At 45.9% G+C, this 19,361-nt stretch overlaps 1 protein-coding gene across 1 annotated transcript in view; it reads right to left on the bottom strand.

The window, feature by feature from the left end:
• The window catches only part of GYG1 (glycogenin 1), a 49,897-nt gene extending 37,282 nt beyond the window's left edge, over positions 1-12,615 (bottom strand). Inside the window, 4 exon segments of the mRNA XM_080657675.1 lie at positions 6,804-6,966; positions 7,225-7,399; positions 10,340-10,475; positions 12,492-12,615. Of these exon segments, the coding sequence (XP_080513801.1) occupies positions 6,804-6,966; positions 7,225-7,399; positions 10,340-10,475; positions 12,492-12,498 (481 nt within the window). The 5' untranslated portion in view covers positions 12,499-12,615.
• Between the last annotated feature and the right edge of the window lie 6,746 nt (positions 12,616-19,361).

Raw genomic sequence — 19,361 nt, 5'->3', positions numbered from 1 at the left:
GTTGATCTCTTCCCACCCACTCACCTTCCCTCTGAGATTCCACACTCTGTTCCATGCTTCTATGTCTCTGGAACTATTTTGTTCATCAGTTTATTCTGTTCATTAGATTCCACATATGAGTTAGATCATGTGATACTTATCTTTCTCTGACTTGCTTATTTTGCTTAGCATAATACTCTCCAGGTCCCTCCATGCTGTAAAATGTACCACCACTTTTTTATCCACTCATCTACTGATGGGCACTTGGGGCTTTTTCCAGATCTTAGCTATTGTCAATTGTGCTATGAACATAGTGGTGGATACATTCTTTGTGATTGGTGTTTTAGATTTCTAAGGATATATTCCTGGAGGTGGGATTACTGGGTAAAATGGCAGTGCCATATTTAATTTTTTGAGGAAACTCCATACTGTATTCCATAATGGCTACTTCAGCATGCATTCCCACCAGCATGTACTATGGTTCCCTTTTCTCCACATCTCACCAGCACTTGTCATTCACTGATGGTAGCCATTCTGACAGGTGTAAGGTCATTGTCATTTTGATCTGCATCTCTGATGATCAGTAATTGAGCATTTTTCATGTCTCTTGGCCATCTGTATGTCCTTTTGCCCTCTGCACTTCCTACCAGTCTCTATGCATCTCCACTTTTCATCCTTGGTTATCAGGGTTCTCTCCAACTATTCTTCAGTCAATTTTTCAGGGTGGTTTTTCTCTATTTTAGTTGTATTTCTAGTTTGGTCCTGGGAGAATGTCAGTGTAGCTTTCATGTATTCCTCTACCATTTTTAAGCCCCCTGCCAATTTACTATTGGCCCTGATTCCAAATTCAGAGTTCTTTCCACCAGAAAAACAACCCTGTACTGATAGAAAGAAGTCTGAACTTGGATTCTGATACTGGGCCAAAATTTTAGATCTACTTTTGTTTCTAGCACCTCTTGATTTTATTTACTAGAGGCCTGGTGCATGAAAATTCATGCACTGGAGGGGGGTTCCCTCAGCCCGGCCTGCCCCCTCTCACAGTCCGCGAGCCCTCAGGGGCTGGAGGCGACCCGGCAATCAGGGGAAGGTGATGCCCCATCACACCTCTGCTGCTGCCACTGGCGGCATCACAAGCCTGGACCGGCCCTGGTTACCTGAGCCTCGGGCAGCCCTGGGCAGCCGCCATCTGAGGCTTGCCTGCGCCTTGGGCCAGCCCTGGGCGGCTGGGCAGCCACCATCCGAGGCTTGCCTGTGCCTTGGGCCGGCCCTGGGTGGCTGGGCAGCCACCATCTGAGGCTTGCCTGCGCCTTGGGCTGGCCCTGGGTGGCTGGGGGGCTGAAGGGACTGGGGGACTCTGGAGGCAGGCATGCAGAGCAGCTGGACCCGCCTGCCGCCCTGGCAAGGCTGAGGGGACTGGGCGCTACCATCTTGTGGCTGTGGGTCACCACCATCTTTGAAGGCATGGCAGTCAATTAGCATATTCTCTCCTTATTGGCTGTGGGCACTGCCACCTTTGAGGGCGGGGCAGTCAATTAGCAAAATCCCTCCTTATTGGCTGTGGGCACTGCCATCTTTGCGACTGCATGAGGGTCAATTAGCATATTCCCTCTTTATTAGATAGGATTTTTAAAATGTATTTTTATTGATTTTAGAGAGGAAGGGAGAAGGAGAGATAGAAACATCAATGATGAGAGAGTATCATGGATCGGCTGCCTCATGCATGCTCTCTACTGGGGATCAAACCCGCAATCCAGGATGTGCCCTGAGACTTGAACTGTGACCTCCTGGTTCATAGATCGACACTCAACCACTGAGCCACACTGGCCGGGTGAGCACCTCTTGATTTTAGAATAATGTAGATAATCCAGGTTGGTCTCTACCAGGTAATTAATTTACATTTTAAAACTACCACCATGGCACACTACTACTATCTGGTATCCAAACTCTTCTCTCCCAACACCACCATCTCATGCTCTTCTACATTAGAATAGAATTCTCTTTACACTCTTTTTTTTTTTTTTAAATATATTTTATTGATTTTTTACAGAGAGGAAGGGAGAGGGATAGAAAGTTAGAAACATCGATGAGAGAGAAACATCAATCAGCTGCCTCCTGCACACCCCCTACTGGGGATGTGCCCGCAACCAAGGTACATGCCCTTGATCGAATCGAACCTGGGACCCTTCAGTCCGCAGGCCGACGCTCTATCCACTGAGCCAAACCGGTTTCGGCACTTTACACTCTTTATAATCATGGAGATTTCAGGCCACTGGGTCTACTTTAGAATGTGATTCCCTTACTGGAATTGAGAATTTACACTGAATTTCTGACAGGATTACATTATTTCCTTCAAATTTGATGAGTGGTAAAGAAAGCTACACTCTTTTTTTTTTTTTTAAATATATTTTATTGATTTTTTTACAAAGAGGAAGGGAGAGGGATAGAGTTAGAAATATCGATGAGAGAGAAACATCGATCAGCTGCCTCCTGCACAGCCCCTACTGGGGATGTGCCCGCAACCAAGGTACATGCCCTTGACCAGAATCGAACATGGGACCCTTCAATCCGCAGGCTGATGCTCTATCCACTGAGCCAAACTGGTTAGGGCAAAAGCTACACTCTTGTAGGAAGGTTAAGACAAACAGTGGACTTCTGCTAAATATACTCTTACCTTCCTTTTATGCAAAGGCAACTTTTAGCATAAGCAGTAGAAATAAAGAATACATGTTTTGAATTCAAATATTATTACAGCTTTCATTCTCTATATGAAAAAGAGACAGTAGGAGCTAAAAAAATAAGTCAGTAAAGTGAAGAAGTTACACTTGGCCCTGCCTACAATGAGCACTCATACTCTTACTCAAGACTGATTAATGTCAGATGCTGCCATTTATTACAGTCCAGACAGTTCTGCTCATTGTCCTAGAGCATGTAATGTCCTGTACAGAGCAGTTTCTCAGTTTTAGCATTACTGACATTTTAGATAGAAAACTCTTGGCTGTACACTGTCCTGTGTGTTGTAGGATATTCAGCAGCACACCTAACCTCCACTCACTGAATGTCAGTAGCATCTTCCCCACTCAGCTGCAACAACCAAAAATGTCTACAGATGTTGCCAAATCAACCTAGGCTGAGAACTACTGGCACAGAATATAAACAAACCAAATAGTGAAATAAATTTCCTTAGTCTTTTCAATAACATTTCAAATAGCTGCATATTCCAAATCCTCACATGACTAAAAAGAATTCAATTCCAGTGAACAGCAACATCAAAAAAACAATTTCAAGACAACTAAGATGGCGGCATAGGTAAACACCTGAACTTGCTGCCTCACACAACCACATCAAAACTACAACTAAAAGACAAAACGAATATCATCCAGAACCATGGGAAGGCTGGCTGAGTGGAAATTCCACAACTAGAAGGAAAGAGAAAAGCGCATTGAGTCCGGTAGGAGGTGCAGAGGTGTAGAAGTGTCGAGGTATGGAGGTGCACACGAAAGGGGCTGGAAACTGGGTATGCTGCTGTCTTTTTCAATAGGGAGGGAGATACAAGCTCCTGACTGCTCTGAACTCCAGTTCCGGGTGAGACTCTGGGGACCCAGACTCATACAGAGAGAAACTGGACTGTCTGGCATCAGGCCGGAATGCGAGGGCGGCTTTCTCTCAGAAGTGCTTGCAGCGATCATTGTTCCTGCACAGTGCCACGGGACACAGAGACCCAGAGGCCTCTTCGTGGCAGGGCTGATGGTCAGCCATTGCTGTTTGCTCTGCCCTGGTGATTCCCTGAGACCCCGCCCCACCCAACCTACAACCACACCCAAGCTGTGCCCAGTGGCTTTTACATATGAATGGCCTGTTCTTTCGCCTAAAAGGAACTGCAACTAGGTTAGAGAGCCCCAGAGCTTACAAAAGAAGGCTCAAGGATCCACAGCAGCTAGCACTGCTTCACAGCTGGGCCTCATCTGGGCACTTCCAAACCCCATACAAAGAGGAAGAATCTGCAGATCTCTCCGTAGCTCCGACTGGGTGGCCCCAGGCAGTGGCCGACTTTGCACCTCCTTGGAGATCCAAGAGCCAGTGTACCCAGTGGTCAATGTGAGACCATACCAGATTACAACTCTTCACATCCCTAAGCGACACACTCAAGGGGCAGACTCAGTGAGCAACAAAGCCCCACTGAAGCAAGTCCTGCCCCATAGCACAGCAGTTCTCCCATTGTAGACACAACTGGTCCTCACAGCCAACTGGCCTGGAGGTCAGTTCCTCCCAGTGATACCAACAGCAATCAAGGCTTAACTACAAGTCTGTGCACACAAAGGGGTGCACCAAGAGTGTCCACCTCAGGTAACTGGGGAGGCTGAGATACTGGGCCCTATAGGACACCTACCACACAAGGCCACTCTATCAACACAGGGAAGCAGCCAAAATGCGGAGATAAAGAAACAGGTCACAAATGAAAGAAATGAATGAAAGCAAAATACTGGATATAGAGTTCAAAATCACAGTTATAAGGTTACTCAAGAATCTTCTAAAAACCGCCGAGAAATTTAGTGAGACCCTCAAGAATATGAAAAAGGACCAATCAGAAATTAAACATATGCTGACTGAAATAAAGAATAATATACAGAGATCCAACAGCACACTAGAGGATCCCAAGAATCAAGTCAAAGATTTGAAATACGAAGAAGAAAAGAACACCCAACCGGAAAAGCAAAAAGCAAAAAGAATCCAAAAATATGAAGATAGTGCAAGGAGCCTCTGGGACAACTTCAAGCGTACCAACATCCGAATTATGGGGGTGCCAGAAGAAGAGAGAGTAAGATACTGAAAACCTATTTGAAGAAAGAATGATAGAAAACTCCCCCCTCCTGGTGAAAGAAATAGACTTACAAGTCCAGGAAGTGCACAGAACTCCAAACAAGAGGAATCCAAAGAGGACCATACCAAGATACATCATAATTAAAATGCCAAGGGCGAAAGACAAAGAGAGAATATTAAAAGCAGCAAGAGAAAAACAGTTAATTACCTACAAGGGAGTACCCATACGACTGTCAGCTGATTTCTCAACAGAAACTATGCAGGCCAGAAGTGGGTGGCAAGAAATATTCAAAGTGATGAATAACAAGAACCTACAACCAAGATTACTCTACCCAGCAAAGCTATCATTTAGAATTGAAGGTCAGATAAAGAGCTTCACAGGTAAGAAAAAGGTAAAGGAGTTCATCACCACCAAACCAGTATTATGTGAAATGTTGAAAGGTATTCTTTAAGAAGAGGATGAAGAAGAAAAAGGTAAAGATAAAAATTATGAACAACAAAGTGACAACAAATACATATCTATCAACAAGTGAATCTAAAAATCAAGTGAATAAATAATCTGATGAACAGAATAAACTGGTGAATATAATAGAATCAGGGGCATAGAAAGGGAGTGGACTGACAATTCTTGGGGGGAAGGCTGAAAGGGGGATGCGGGAAGAGACTGGACAAAAATCGTACACCTATGGACTAGGACAGTGTGGGGGGGTGGTAAGGGCAGGGGGTGGGATGGGAACCAGGTGGAGGGGAGCTATGGAGGGAAAAAAGAGGAACAAATGTAATAAGCTGAAGAATAAAGATTTATTTTAAAAAAACCAACACAATTTCAGTGTTATGTATCACTTAAAATGTTTTCACTTCCAATCTCATAACTTCAGATAAACTTTCCAATTTAATTTTTTTATTTAGAAAGTCTAATTTTGAGATTTTGATTTTTAGATTTATAACTAGTTAATGGAAATGAATCATATCTGCACTGAGGCCAGAACATTATGTCCCTGAGGAAAGTTGTTTCTGCTAGTTCAAAAGATCTACTCACTGAAAATCTCAAGTCTGCTCTAAGAGGGAAGTGAGGAGGAAAAAGCCCCTAGAGCCTGGTCTGCTGCAGAGCTCAGGCCCTGGACCAGCCCTGTGTTCCTGGCCTGGGCTTTTGCCACAATGTCAAGTATCTGACAGTGAGTCACTGCTGAGAGGGCTTCTCCTGAGGCATGTCTTTCTTCCTGGATACATGGGGTCTTTCTTTTTTTCAAAAGGTTCATCAACATTAATTTTTAAAAAGCTGCTTTTGCATTTAACTACTCATACGTTGTCTTATTGTGTATGGTTTTGTTGTTAAAAAAATACACACAGCTTTTTATTTCAGAGTCAGTCCTGAAATAGAAGCATACCTACTAATTCATTTGATCAAAATTCTCCAAGGAATGTGAGACCCTAATTCACAAGTAGTCAGAACCCTTCTAAGTACTGTATACACTTATCATTAAGGAAAATGGATGCTGACTTCGCCAGTGATCACTCTTCAGCCTTACAGATGCCACTCCATATGATGCAAAGCCTTACAGAGAATGAGAATATGGAGACAAAGATTATTCATGTAAACTGCCTATCTTCTTTTTTAATGTCTCCTAAGAGGATAGAGCCAAATTATTAGGTTTATTCCTCCAATTTCCATGGAGACAACACTTGGTCCTGTTAGGTCTTGCATATAAGTTTACTCGGGTTTAGATAGTTGTTAAAATTTTTTATTTGCCTCATAGTCTTTTGAATTCTTGAATAAACATGATTCATTTAACTCTAATTTAGACACAGGAAAACCAATAAAGTTAAGTCTGTAAAGTGCCTGTCCTAGGTTAGGATACTCTTATGTACCTATAGAAAAAAGACGCAGGTGCACACATAAACTCATGTAATGCTGTGTTCCAGGCACAAGGAACCACAACTATATCCCTGAGAAAAGCAGCTCCTAGAATTTACTAACAGCTGATCATATAAAAAGATATACATACCATCAAAACTACCTTGCTCGGAAGCAACGCGCAGCAGCTGGCTGTATGTTTCCACTGAAGGCTGATACACAAAGACTCCGGAATTGAAGCAGTCAGGCCACCCGGGGTCTGGAGCCGCCGACAACTCTTCTCTCTCAAAAAGGTCATCAATATTTGCTAGGACCTGATTCAAAGATGGAGAGGGAAAGCATTACAAAAATGTTCTTAAGCTCTCTCTAAGTCATCCAACACAAAAGATGCAATCTGTTACTGGTCTTAACTGTTCAGATGACAGCTGTAAGGCAGCCTGGACCTGCTTTTCTTCATCACCTGACACTTGTTTTAATCTGAACTTTACTGTGAAATCTTGGCAGCGTTCTGCTAATGCCTAACTTATCGCAGCTACCATATACATCCTTTTAGCCTTCAAAGCCACACTCACCAGAGTATCTGCATCCATGAACACACATTTTGAATACTGTGTAAGTGACCAGCAGTGGAGCTTAGTTAAGGTAACACCCAACTCAGGCCTCTTCATTAAGGTCAGATGAGCAGAATCGCCACTGTCCAAAACATCTACCATGATGACTTCATCAAAGACTGTCTCTAAAACTTTCCTGTCAAAATAAAATTCAAAACCAGTGTTTAGCATCTTTTCAGAACAAGTAACATCTACCATAAGACTGCATTTTTATTAGCCAATCCATGCATTAGTAGGGCAAGCTATTACTTTGGCATAGCATAATCTCTTAAATATTTCCTTATTTACTTCGGGACAAATTATGTTATTTTGCATGTGCAATTAACTTCACTAAAATAACTGCTTATAGTGAGCATGAAGCACTTGTCTTAAGACACTATTATACAAATTCCTTATTTTTTATTATACCACCAAACATCAGGCAAACTGCGGCAACAGCTGTGAAAGTGTGACTCACACGTGGTAAGAGTGCATCTTTGCAACAGCCTATGTATTTACAATATCTTATTAGAACTGATTCTTTCCGACTATCACATATTTTTACAAATGATGCTGAGTAAAGTACATATAATGTCTGCAATAAATCCTGTAACTAATCACCTTTGCTAAAGAAGTTAACAGAGGATGGCCTGAACCTGTCTCAAAAGAAGTGCAAGGGCTCAGTTATTCAGTTGCTATTTTTTAGAATAGAATGTAACCAGCATTTACGATGTGCTTAGCACTCCTGGCATAAAGAGAGACTCACTTTGGTTTGTGAAGTACAACACTTCTCCATGTCCCCAATTATTTATTTTGGGAAGCAATCCGAAAGTGGTGAGAGGAGTATACTTAGTAAGACACTAAACTCAACGTAAGTTAAAACATGATAAAAACAGATCATAACAGAGTTTATAATATCAGATATGCACAACAAAACTGATGCTGTATTACTTGTCTCCAGAGCTGTCCAAGAATATGTTCTATTTTGCACAGTAAACTTGATCTTATTGAAAAGAAATGGTCAGTGGTACCATTTACCACAGTAAGTGTGGGTATGGAGTGGGGGGAGGTGGGGATACTAAGACTACATCTATCCTCTTATATACATCCCCATAAATAAACTACAAATTAGGATATACACATTAGGAGATAAATTTTGTTTTTGTTAATTGATTTTTAGAGAGAGAGGGAGATAGAGAAACATTGATGTGACAGAGAAAAATCAATTGGTTGCCTCCTATACACGTCCAGACTGGGGATCGAACCCACAACCTAGGTATGTGCCCTGACTGGGACTGGAACCCACAACCTTTTGGTGTATGGGACAACACTCCAACCAACCGAGTCACCAGGCCAGGGCTAGGAGATAAACATTCGTGCATTTTCCTAAAGTATCCTTTAGAAACAAGGTTGCTTGTGTACATGTATATATGTAGATAGATATATATATATGTTCTCCTTTTCAGAGATCCTTAGCATGTGCTCACATATTTTGAAAAAAGTCACAAAAAGATGTTTTCAATTTTTAAGAGGGATAAAAGAATGGCAAAATAAATACAATACAGAGTAGCTAGTGTGCCCAGATATTTTTAAAGTTAGTATTAGGAAGTAGGTAGTTCATTCAGATACTTCAAAATTTAATTCCAACAAATCAAAGTGAATAACCCAAACAACAAGCAGCTGTGCCCCTTGGGCTGCTCTCCTAGCTCTCCTCAGGAGCCACAGTTTGCCGCTTTGTTGACTGAGTTTGCTGACCACTGTCCTAGCACAAGCCCCAATTCAGAAAGTCCTTTGGCACCTATACCAATTTATTAATCCTATCTAATAAAAGAGTAATATGCAAATTAACCATCACTCTGCTACACCCACAAGCCACGCCCACAAGCCAATCAGGAGCGAGTATGCAAATTAACCCAACCAAGATGGCTGCAGCCATGGAGGGAGCAGGAGGGTTGAGTTTCCCCGGTAATGGAGGAAGCCAAGCTTTCCACACACCCTGGCCGGCCTAGGCCTCCACTCAAGGCTACAAAGTTTCAATTATAGAAGATAAATAAATCCCAGATACTAGGGCCTCCCTTTGGGTCGCCGGGGGGCATGGCCGGCCTGCAAACCACCACAGGACCCTCGCCCAGGCCGCCCCACGCCCCAAGGGAACCCCCACCCCGATCCCGGACATCCTTCAGGGCAAACCAGCTGGTCCCCACCCGTGCACCAGGCCTCTATCCTATCTAATAAAAGAATAATATGCAAATTGACCATCACTCCAACACACAAGATGGCTGCCCCCATGTGGTCAAAGATGGCTGCCCCCATGTGGACACAAGATGGCCACCACAAGATGGCCAGCAGGGGAGGGCAGTTGGGAGGAAAGAGGCCTGTAGGGGAGGGCAGTTAGGGGCAAACAGGCTGGCAGGGGAGCAGTTAGGCATCAATCAGACTGGCAGGAGAGTGGTTAGGGGGTGATCAGGCTGGCAGGCAGAAGCGGTTAGGGGCAATCAGGAAGGCAGGCAGGCGAGCAGTTGGGAGCCAGCAGTCCTGGATTGTGAGAGGGATGTCCGACTGCCCGTTTAGGCCCGATCCTACTGGTATAGGGGTCCCAGATTGGAGAGGGTGCAGGCTGGGCTGAGGGACACCGCCCCTCCCCCGAGCACATTTCGTGCACCAGCCTCTAGTCTGTAAATAAAGATCTTTAGGTTACAAATGTCAATGGCAGTGGAGAAAACTGCTATTCTCTTTGGAAGTCACCTGAGGTTTCCCTGGTTTGAAACAGGAAATCAAACAGCCCTGCTGCATTTTGGGAAAGGAGTGCATGTGAAGTGTGACTATAGGAAGGGAATGCCTGTATGGAAACCCACACCCTGAGAACTTGTTAAGGGGGAAATCAATCTACTCCTCATGTCACAGAAGGGAGCTTGGCTGGAATATCTCCCGACAACTAGACAGAAGTTTCATACCCTGAAATCCTTCACTCAGCAACTCGAATCTTTCTCCCCCAGGTGCTCAACCCCCGTAAAGGATATGACCTCAGTGCCCACTGATGCCAGCAATGGGAGAGGGGCATCAAAGCACCACCACAGACAGGCAGCGCAGTCCTCACCTCATGGAGTCCGAGACCTGCGGAGTGGCAAGCACCGCCAGCCTCCTGGTGGTCCTGTGCTGTTTCAGAGACAAGGCCAGCACCAGGGCTCCTTTGGTGTAGGAATCATTTGTGGTCAGTGTAACAAAGGCCTGATCTTAATACAAAGAGGAAAAAAACAACACTCATTACAATCTCCTACCTTGAAAGAGCCACCCCAGGACCCATCGCAACCAATAATTTGGTAAAAACCAGTTCCTCTCTCAATCTGTCCTAATTTAGAATCCAAACAAGCTAAATTCTCAGACTAGCTTAACACTCAGAGGCAATTAACAGATGGTGATTAAGCTATTCAGAAGTGCAATTTCTGTTTCTCCTGGAAGGTACCATAGACAGTATTTTCAGCCAAGCATAAATCCAACTAACAACTCCAATTGAGAGCTGAGAGCATCTGAAAGCAGAGGCCATATTCTTCATTCTGGTGTTTACATTTCTGCCAGACCCTGAGCTTTTTATAGTTTTCTTAACCTGGAGCAAAGGCCTCCCACCACCCCTCAAGAGTCACTTTGAATGTCTGCTCAAATGTCAGCTCCTCAAAGAGTCTTTGCCTCCTAAATGCTTCTATCTAAACAGTGGCCAATGGCTGTTAAATTGACTTTAAGAATCACCTCACAAGCTCATGAAAGTGCTTTGTTTTCCTTGGAGAAGCAAGCAGTACCCCCTACCCTGCACTCTACTCCTCCAACATATTCATTTTCATCAGCTCCCGCTCCCGCTCCCTCTCACACACACACAACTGTCTCCAATAATCACCTAATTGCGGGGACCAAAGGCAAACAGACGGATTATTCTCCCTTCTCAACAAGCCCCACCCTGCCAAGACCACCAGCATGCCTTAGGATTTCCCCAGTCCTTCCCTGCAGTGATTCTGGGTCATACTGTTTCTGAGGGGATTTTAACTGCAGTAAGTTGGTGGGCACCCAAGTGTACAGGATACTTAGGATCAAGCTCTGGTAGGGGTCATTTGGGGTCACTGTTGCCCAAACAGGGAGCTGGGACATTTTGTCACAAAGCCACTCTCTGTCTTAGGTTTCCCCATTCTCCCTTTGCCCATTTTCCAATGTGGAGGCAGAAGGCAGTGGAAATTCCACTGAGGGGTGAGAGGAAAGTGCATCCCCAGCCTCTGACCTGAGGGCCATCTTCACACATAGTGCCGGGCTCTCTTCCAGGCAAGCCCACTATTAAGTTCCAGAAAGACTGGTGTTCCCCATCCCTGGAGGGTCCCAGAGTCCTAGCCGGTGACACCTGTCCCTTGTCATGCCCATCACCCTCTGTACTTGTTCGTCCAACTCATCCATCATAATAAGGCAACATTTCAGCCTGCCCCAGAGGTACTTAATGTGGGGCACAATGAGAGATGTTTTCACTCAAAAGCGGTGCAGATTCCAGGGGATGAGGAAGGGAAGTTTAATAAAGGGAAGTAGGATTTAAGGGCTTCGGGAAACAAGGTGTGGATGGTTTCCAGGATGGAGCACGGGGCAGGACAAACGCGTAGGAACGTGGGCTCGAACAGCAGCCCTCGCAAACATTGCCGAGGAACAGTAAAGGCCAAAGGCGGTGGTGGGAGTTCCACCTTCCCACAGACGCGTCGCACCTGCAGTCTTTCCGCAGTTCACTGCTCTGAGTAACATCCCCCGCCATTAGCCTCGACACGGGCGGACCCGCCCGGCGGCCAGGACAGCCAGCAACAAGTGGGCCCGCGCCCTCCCGCTGCTCGGCTCCAGCCTCCCAAAACTCGGCCCCGAAGGCCTAAAAATAGGCTCGGCATGACCGCCAGCGCTGGGGCGGGAGGCCCAGGAGCCGGGCCTGGTCGCCGGCGTCCCGGCCTCGCGGACGCCCCTCCGGAGGCTCCAGCCCGCGGGCGGCGGGAAGGACGGAGGAGACGGGGCCCCGCGGGACCAGACTCTGCCGGGGGCCCCACCTCCGCGCCCCCGGGTGGCGGGGCGGCCGCTGGAGCTGGAAGCGCCATGCCAGGCGGCCGCCAGTGGCAACTTTGCGGCGGTCCTCAGGCCGGGAACTCAGGGGCCAGGGCTGCGGGGAGGCGGAGGGGCGGAGGGGCGGGGCGGGGCGGGGCGGGGCCGGGCCGGTGGGGCGTGGGCGGCGCGGAGCGTACCTTCCATGGTGCTGCCTGGGGCGGGGGCCGCCGCAGCTGCAGGTGGGTGGGTGGCCGTGAGAACCGGTCCGGCGGAAGGACGCGCAGCGGCGAGCGTCCGCCCGAGCGCTCTTATAGCGGCGGTCACATGGCTGCGCACGCCCCGCCCCACAGACAGCGCCCGCTCTGCGGCCCGCGGGGGTGGGGCGACCTGCGGGGCGGGACCGGCCCGCACTGCTCCGCCTGTGGGCTGGGCTCTGGGGCCAGCTCGTCTGGTCCCGTCCCCCCGCGGGGCTCCTGCCTGGGGCCGCGAGCCTCCGTGACACCTCCGTGCCCCCGGCAGTCGGGGTTTTGGATGGAGACTTTCGGGCGGAGGGTGGCATTAGCGAGACAAACTCTCCAAGAAGTCAAGGGGGAGGAAACCTTATAAAACAAAGGAGCAAAAAGCAAGATCACTGTAGTTATGGTAATTCATCTGAATTACACATAAAGTTTAATCCCACTGTCCAAATAAGCCCCGGAAGCATTTCCTACTGTTCTCACGATGGTTTTGTGGCTTTGACAGAAAAATGCAATGAATTTTAAGAATATTTTTTAGATTCTTGGGGCTCTCTACATCAATGAGATATTTAAGTGTTTCATTCAGTCCTCATAGAAACTCACTGAAGTGAGTGTTATGTCCTTATTTTCACAGATGAGGAAACTGAGGCACAGAAAAAATAAATTACTTATCTATGGTCATCTCAGGTAAGTGGAAAAGGTAGAATTTGAACTGTGGCAGTTTGGTTTACAGAATTGACCCTCCCACTGGCAAGGCTGTGACATCTCTGGTACACTGGTACCCTAAAAAGGTTAGTAAAATGATAGTAACTGTGGTTGGGTAATGTACTTGTTTTGGTTAATCTGTTTCACAAATCATGGAAGGGTGAATCAGTCTTTTTTTAGGAAGTTGAGAAATAGCTCTCTAATGTGGTCACATCCTTCTCTTCTCCTCATCCCTTCCACACAGTCCAAATGCACCAGGAAAGCAGAAAGTAGTACAATTCTCTGCAAACAATAGTTGCTTAGTAAATGCTGAATGGAACCAAACAGGAAGTTAACAACATCAGTTAAGAATATGAAATAGATGCCCTGGCAGTTTGGTTCAGTGGATAGAGCCTCGGCCTGCGGACTGAAGGGTCCTGGATTCGGTTCCAGTCAGGAGCACATGCCCAAGTTGTAGACTCAATCTCTCCTTCTTTCCTTCCTCTCTGAAATCAATAAAGAACATGAAATAAATGAGAATAAGTGATTTATTTGCAAAGGTGGTAATTGCTATTTTCCAACCAATTATATCACTTTTTCCTACATCAGAATTGCTTGGGGCAATTTATAAAATGCAAATAATTTGGTCCTCAGCTCAGACCTCCTGAATCAGAATCTTTAGGGTGGAAACCAAGAACTATTTAGCATTTTAAATATCACTCTCCAGGAGACTCTTTTGGTCCTTCCTTCCCTTTCCTCCCAAACTCACCATAGCATGGAGACCACTGATTTACTTGGGAAGATCTCTTGGTTACTTGGGTTATAAACCACCTTTGCAGGAAGTGGGAATGTGGGGGCAAAGGTGCAATGGATGGGTTTCCACTTATTCAACCCTGTAGGCTTAGGAGAGTTGGAGCTCTTTAAGGAATATAAGGGCTATACTTGAATGGTACCTACCTGGAGAGAAGGAAGGTGTCTCTGGGTCTGGTCTGAATTGCTCCTTTCCGTACAGATAGGTGGACCTGGAAGAGTAAGGTTTCCATCTTTCACCCAGGAACCCTCCTGCCATCAGTGACCCTTAACCACCTGCTGCTTGAAGCCTCAGGGTCTAGGCTGGACTAATGCAGAGTGTGGTGCTGGAGCCAAAAGGGCAAAGCTAAGAGGTAAGGACAACTAGAGCAGCAGAAGCTTCCCTTAGGAACAAGGTCCTCTGTTTTCCACCCCCAGTAAAAGTTGTCGACATAACCTTCTTTCTCATTTCACGCATATTTACAGAAACACTTTGAATCAATTAGGAACATTTTAAGGTTGCTACAGTCTACTCTTTGTGTCTTTTGTTTTTGCTGTCAGGACAGTTGAGTATGCTTATAATACTTTTAGCTAAAGCGGCTGACTATGAAATAGGTTGAACTATCACAAATAACATTTTGAAATGCCACCCCAAATTAAAGTGCAGTGATTCTGTAACATGCTTAATAATTGAACAGAAGATCTGCATTATTTTCCAAGGAATCATGTCAGAGAACATGAATTAACTGTAGGAACTGATTCATGAATAGTGGTCTTATTAGAGCACATGAATCAGCAATGTTTACATATATGATGCTAACTTTTTATAATATCTTCATCTTCCCTTAACCCATAACCAGGCAAAAAAATCTTATGGATGACTGGGAACCAAAGAAAGATGAAAACTTGCAGTTTAATGCTTCCTAACAGAAAATAACTTCAAATAATTTTAAAGCATATTGTTCAGAAGTCTTTACTAGGAGGAAATAATTGTAACTATAGGCTGTGCAGTACTATATTCTTTTTAAAAAATCCTCACCCAAGGATATGCTTATTGATTTTTAGAGAGAAGGTAAGGAGGAGAGAGAGAAACATCTATGTGAGAGAGAACATGGATTATTTGCCTCCCAACCCCAACTGGCAATCAAACTTTCAACCTTTTGGTATATGGAATAATGCTCCAGCCAACTGAGCCACACCAGCCAGGGCTGCAGTACTATGTTCGTATTGGGATACCTGCATTGTTGGCACGTGGGCTGCTTTATAACCAAACATTTTATTGTTTTCACTAGGACCTTTTTTTTTCTTTTTTTTTTTTTTGCTAAAATCTATGTTCAACGTGTTTTTAAAATAAATTTTAACAATAACACCAGTAGAACAGATTTATATCTATCAAGTAAATGCAAAAAAGAATCAGTGTACTAATGAAAATATATTACAAACGATTCGTATTAAAACTAAAATGTTTGGGTTTCAGAAATAGAAATGAGAATATTCTACTCTAAATTAGAAAAATTGTCTTGATTTCAGAGTTCCAAGTAGTAATTATTCATTATTTACCAGTTGCCAAAATCTGAATATTCTCCCGTATTTCTCCTATTATCATTTTTTATTCATCACCTTCATTCCATGTTCCCTGTCTGAGTGAATCACACACCACCCATTCAGTTGCTTTATTGACATACCTAGGAATCATCCTTACATGTTGTGTTAGTTGACATTACCAATAGTGACCCACTGCCCAGTTTTCTTGAGGTTGCTCTGCACTGAGCTTCAGTTAGGTATGAGAGCAAGGCCTCTGAATGTTTAATATGCACACAAGTTGCCTGGGGTATCTTGTTAAAATGCAGATTTTTGGGGTGGATCTCTCAGGCTGTGGACCAATGTTGAATATTGAGGTGTTCAAACATTCTAGTGGATAGACATACCTGTTGTAGTGAGACAAATGTTTGAGACTGTAATTTTTAAATTTTTCCCCCATGAAATCTGAACTATCAGAATTTCTGAACCCTGAAAGAAAGATTTACATTAAAAAAACTATTCTACATGAGTACCCATAACTCTTAACCATGTAAACCTGTGCTAAAAAGGTATATTCAGCATGGTTGGTCAAAAATTGAATTTTAATTGGCTTTGGAATGCATTATGTAACTTTTTGGCAGCATAGTTACGTCCTAATTATGTTTTAAGATAATGCCGAAATCAGTTTGCATTCCCTTGAGCACACACACTAAATGATGGGGGGAACAACTGACCTGGAAATATATTCCAGAGCAGAGGGCAATCTGCTGGCCTAAGAAGCAAAAAGTTCCCATGGACAGTTCATGAAACAGATAAATCACAATTGGCCAGACACAGGAACTAACGGGTAAACTAATGACTTAAACTTTTACCCTTAATTGAGAACACACAAAATCTGTACCCATAATTATCCCCAGTGATCATAACCCTGTCCAATTCTAATCAGAAGCTTTGTGTCAAGAAGTATTAACCTTGGAGGCCTAAAGTAGCTCATTCTTCAATTGAGAGCTCAAGTCACAAACTCCACAAATTACAGGGGCCTTGTCACTAGTTACATTGCCTTAAAAATATTTATTGATATACTAGGGGCCTAGTGCATGAATTCATGCACCTTGAAAGGAACTGTGGGCCGTGAGGCTGCGGTGGGCACAGGGGCGGGTCTTGGCCCATCATTTGTGCCCCCACCCGGCCCCTCCCCCTGCCTGGTCCCCTGTCTGCCAGCAGCCCTGCTCCCACCACCTCCTTTCCCATGCGCTGATGGCACCGGCCCCGCTCGCACCTGCTGATGGTGCTGAGCAATTGGGGACAGCACCGTCAGTGGGTGCGAGACGCGGCTGCTGCCCTGATTGCCCCTCAGGAGCAGGGGTGGTGGAGAAGCCCTCAGGGGGCAATTGGGGCTGGCGCCAGGTGCTGGCAGGGGTGCCAGCAGCGGCTCTGGCACCAGCAGTGGGTGTGAGCTCTGGGTGGGACTATGGCATGCAGGAGCAAAGAATTTTCAGTAACTACCAGAGGCTTGCCCCGATGACAGCAACCGGCGCCCTGCCTTTGTCTGGCGCCCCCACTCACCTGCTCCACCATCCTGCCATGGCAGATGCCCACTATGTTCTGTGCTCTGCTGCCTGATGCCGACACCCACCATGTTCCACTCAGTGTCCTGGTGGTTGTTCAGTTGTTCCACCATTTGATCTATTTGCATATTAGCCTTTTATTATATAGGATAATTAACATACTATAAAATTCATCAATTTAAAGTTTATAATTAAACTAGAGGCCCGGTGCACGAAATTCGTGCATGGGGGGGGGCGCCCCTCAACCCAGCCTGCACCCTCTCCAATCTGGGACCCCTCGGGGGATGTCCAACTGCCAGTTTAGGCTAGATGCCAGGGATCAGGCCTAAACTGGCAGTCAGACATCCCTCTCACAATCCTGGACTGCTGGCTCCTAAACTGCTCACCTGCCTGCTGGCCTGATCGCGCCTCACTGCCCCCCCACCCCCCGCTGGCCTGTTCGCCCTCACTGACCCCCCAGCTGGCCTGTTCACCCCTTACTGCCCCCCCTTCCAGCCTGGGTGCCCCCAACTGCCCTCCCCCGGCTGGCCTGGTCGCTCATAACTGCCCTCCGCTGCCGTCCAGGTCAGCCCTAACTGCCCCCTGCTGCTGGCCTGGTCACCCCTCACTTGCCCCCCCACTGGCCTGGTCACCCCTCACTGCCCCCCTGCTGGTCTGGTCACCCCTCACTGCCCCCCTTGCTGGTCTGGTTGCCCCTAACTGCCCCCCTTGCCAGCCTGGTCTCCCCTCACTGCTCCCCATGCCACACTGATTGCCCCAAACTGCTCCCCCTATTGGCCTGGTTGCCCCTAACTGCCCCCCCCCGACAACCTGGTCGCCTCCAACTGCCTCCCCCACCAGCCTGGTGGCCCCCAACCTGCCCCCCCCCCCGCCGGCGTGGTCTCCCCCACTGCCCCCCCCCCTGCTGGCCTGGTCGCCCCACGCAGCCTGCTGTTTGGTCGTCCCTCACTGCCCCCCCTGCCGGCCTGGTCGCCTCACACAGCCTGTTGTTTGGTCATTTGGTCATCCCTCACTGCCCTCCCTGCCAGCCTGGTTGTCCCATGCAGCCTGCTGTTTGGTTGTTTGGTCATCCTTCACTGCCCTCCCCTGCTGGCCTGGTCTCCCCATGCAGCCTGCTGTTCGGGCATTTGGTCATCCCGCACTAACCCCTCCCCCTCACCGCCCCACCCCCGCTGGTCTGGTTGCCCCACGTAGTCTGCTGTTCAGTCATTTGATTGTCCTTCACTAACCCCCCTGCCGGCCTGGTCGCCCCATGCAGCCTGCTGTTCAGTGGCTTGGTCGTTCTTCATTGCCCAACCCCTCTCCCTCACCCCCACCCCCGCTGGCCTGGTTGCCCCATGCAGCCTGCTGTTCAGTGGTTTGGTCGTCCCTCACTGCCCCCCTTGCCAGCCTGGTCTCCCCATGTTCTGTCATCCATCTGGTTGTTTTGGTTGTGATGACCCCTGGCTTTTTATATATTAGGATGGTCTTGAGACATTCACAGAGTTGTACAAGTATCACCACAATCTAAGTTTAACATTTTCATCCCCCCAAAAGAAACCTATACCTAGTTGCAATCACTCATTCTCTCCTTTCCCTCAGCTCTCAGCCACTACTTTCTCTCTCTAGATATGTCTGCAGAGATTTGCCTATATATGGTCTTTTGTGATTGGCTTCTTTCAGTTAATATAATATTTTCATACTCCTTCATGTTGTGGCATGTATTAGTATTTCATTCCTTTTTAATTGCCAAGTAACATTTTATTACAGTAGGCAGATATGCCACATTTTGGTTATCCGTTTCATGAATAAACATGTTAATGGACTTTTGGATAGTTTCTACTTGTTAGCTGTTATGAATAATACTGCAAAGAACATTTGTGTCAAAGTTTTACGTGTATGTATACTGTTTTTCCTCCTGATATATACCAGGAGTGGAATTGCTAGATAAGATGGTTACTCTATATTTAACAATTCAAGAACTGTCAGACTGTTTTTCAAAGTTTGCATCATTTTGCATTCCTACTAGTATGAGGGCTGCAATTTCCTTATTTCTTAACAAATACTTGTAACTGTCTTTTTTATAATAGCCACCCTAAAGGGTTTGGAGAGATAGCTTATTGTGGTTTTGATTTGCATCTCCCTAATGACAAATGATGTTGAATATATTTTTGTATGCTTATTTATTGGCCATTTAAATATCATCTTTGGAGAAATGTCTATTCAAACCCTTTATTCATTTTTTAAAATTAGGTTAGGTTTTTTATTATTAAATTGTAAGAGTTCTTTA

Source organism: Plecotus auritus, assembly GCF_963455305.1.
Source record: "Plecotus auritus genome assembly, chromosome: 2".
Classification (NCBI taxonomy): domain Eukaryota; kingdom Metazoa; phylum Chordata; class Mammalia; order Chiroptera; family Vespertilionidae; genus Plecotus; species Plecotus auritus.
Note: the sequence above shows the minus strand (reverse complement) of the source record. Positions and strands in the feature narration are given on the sequence as shown.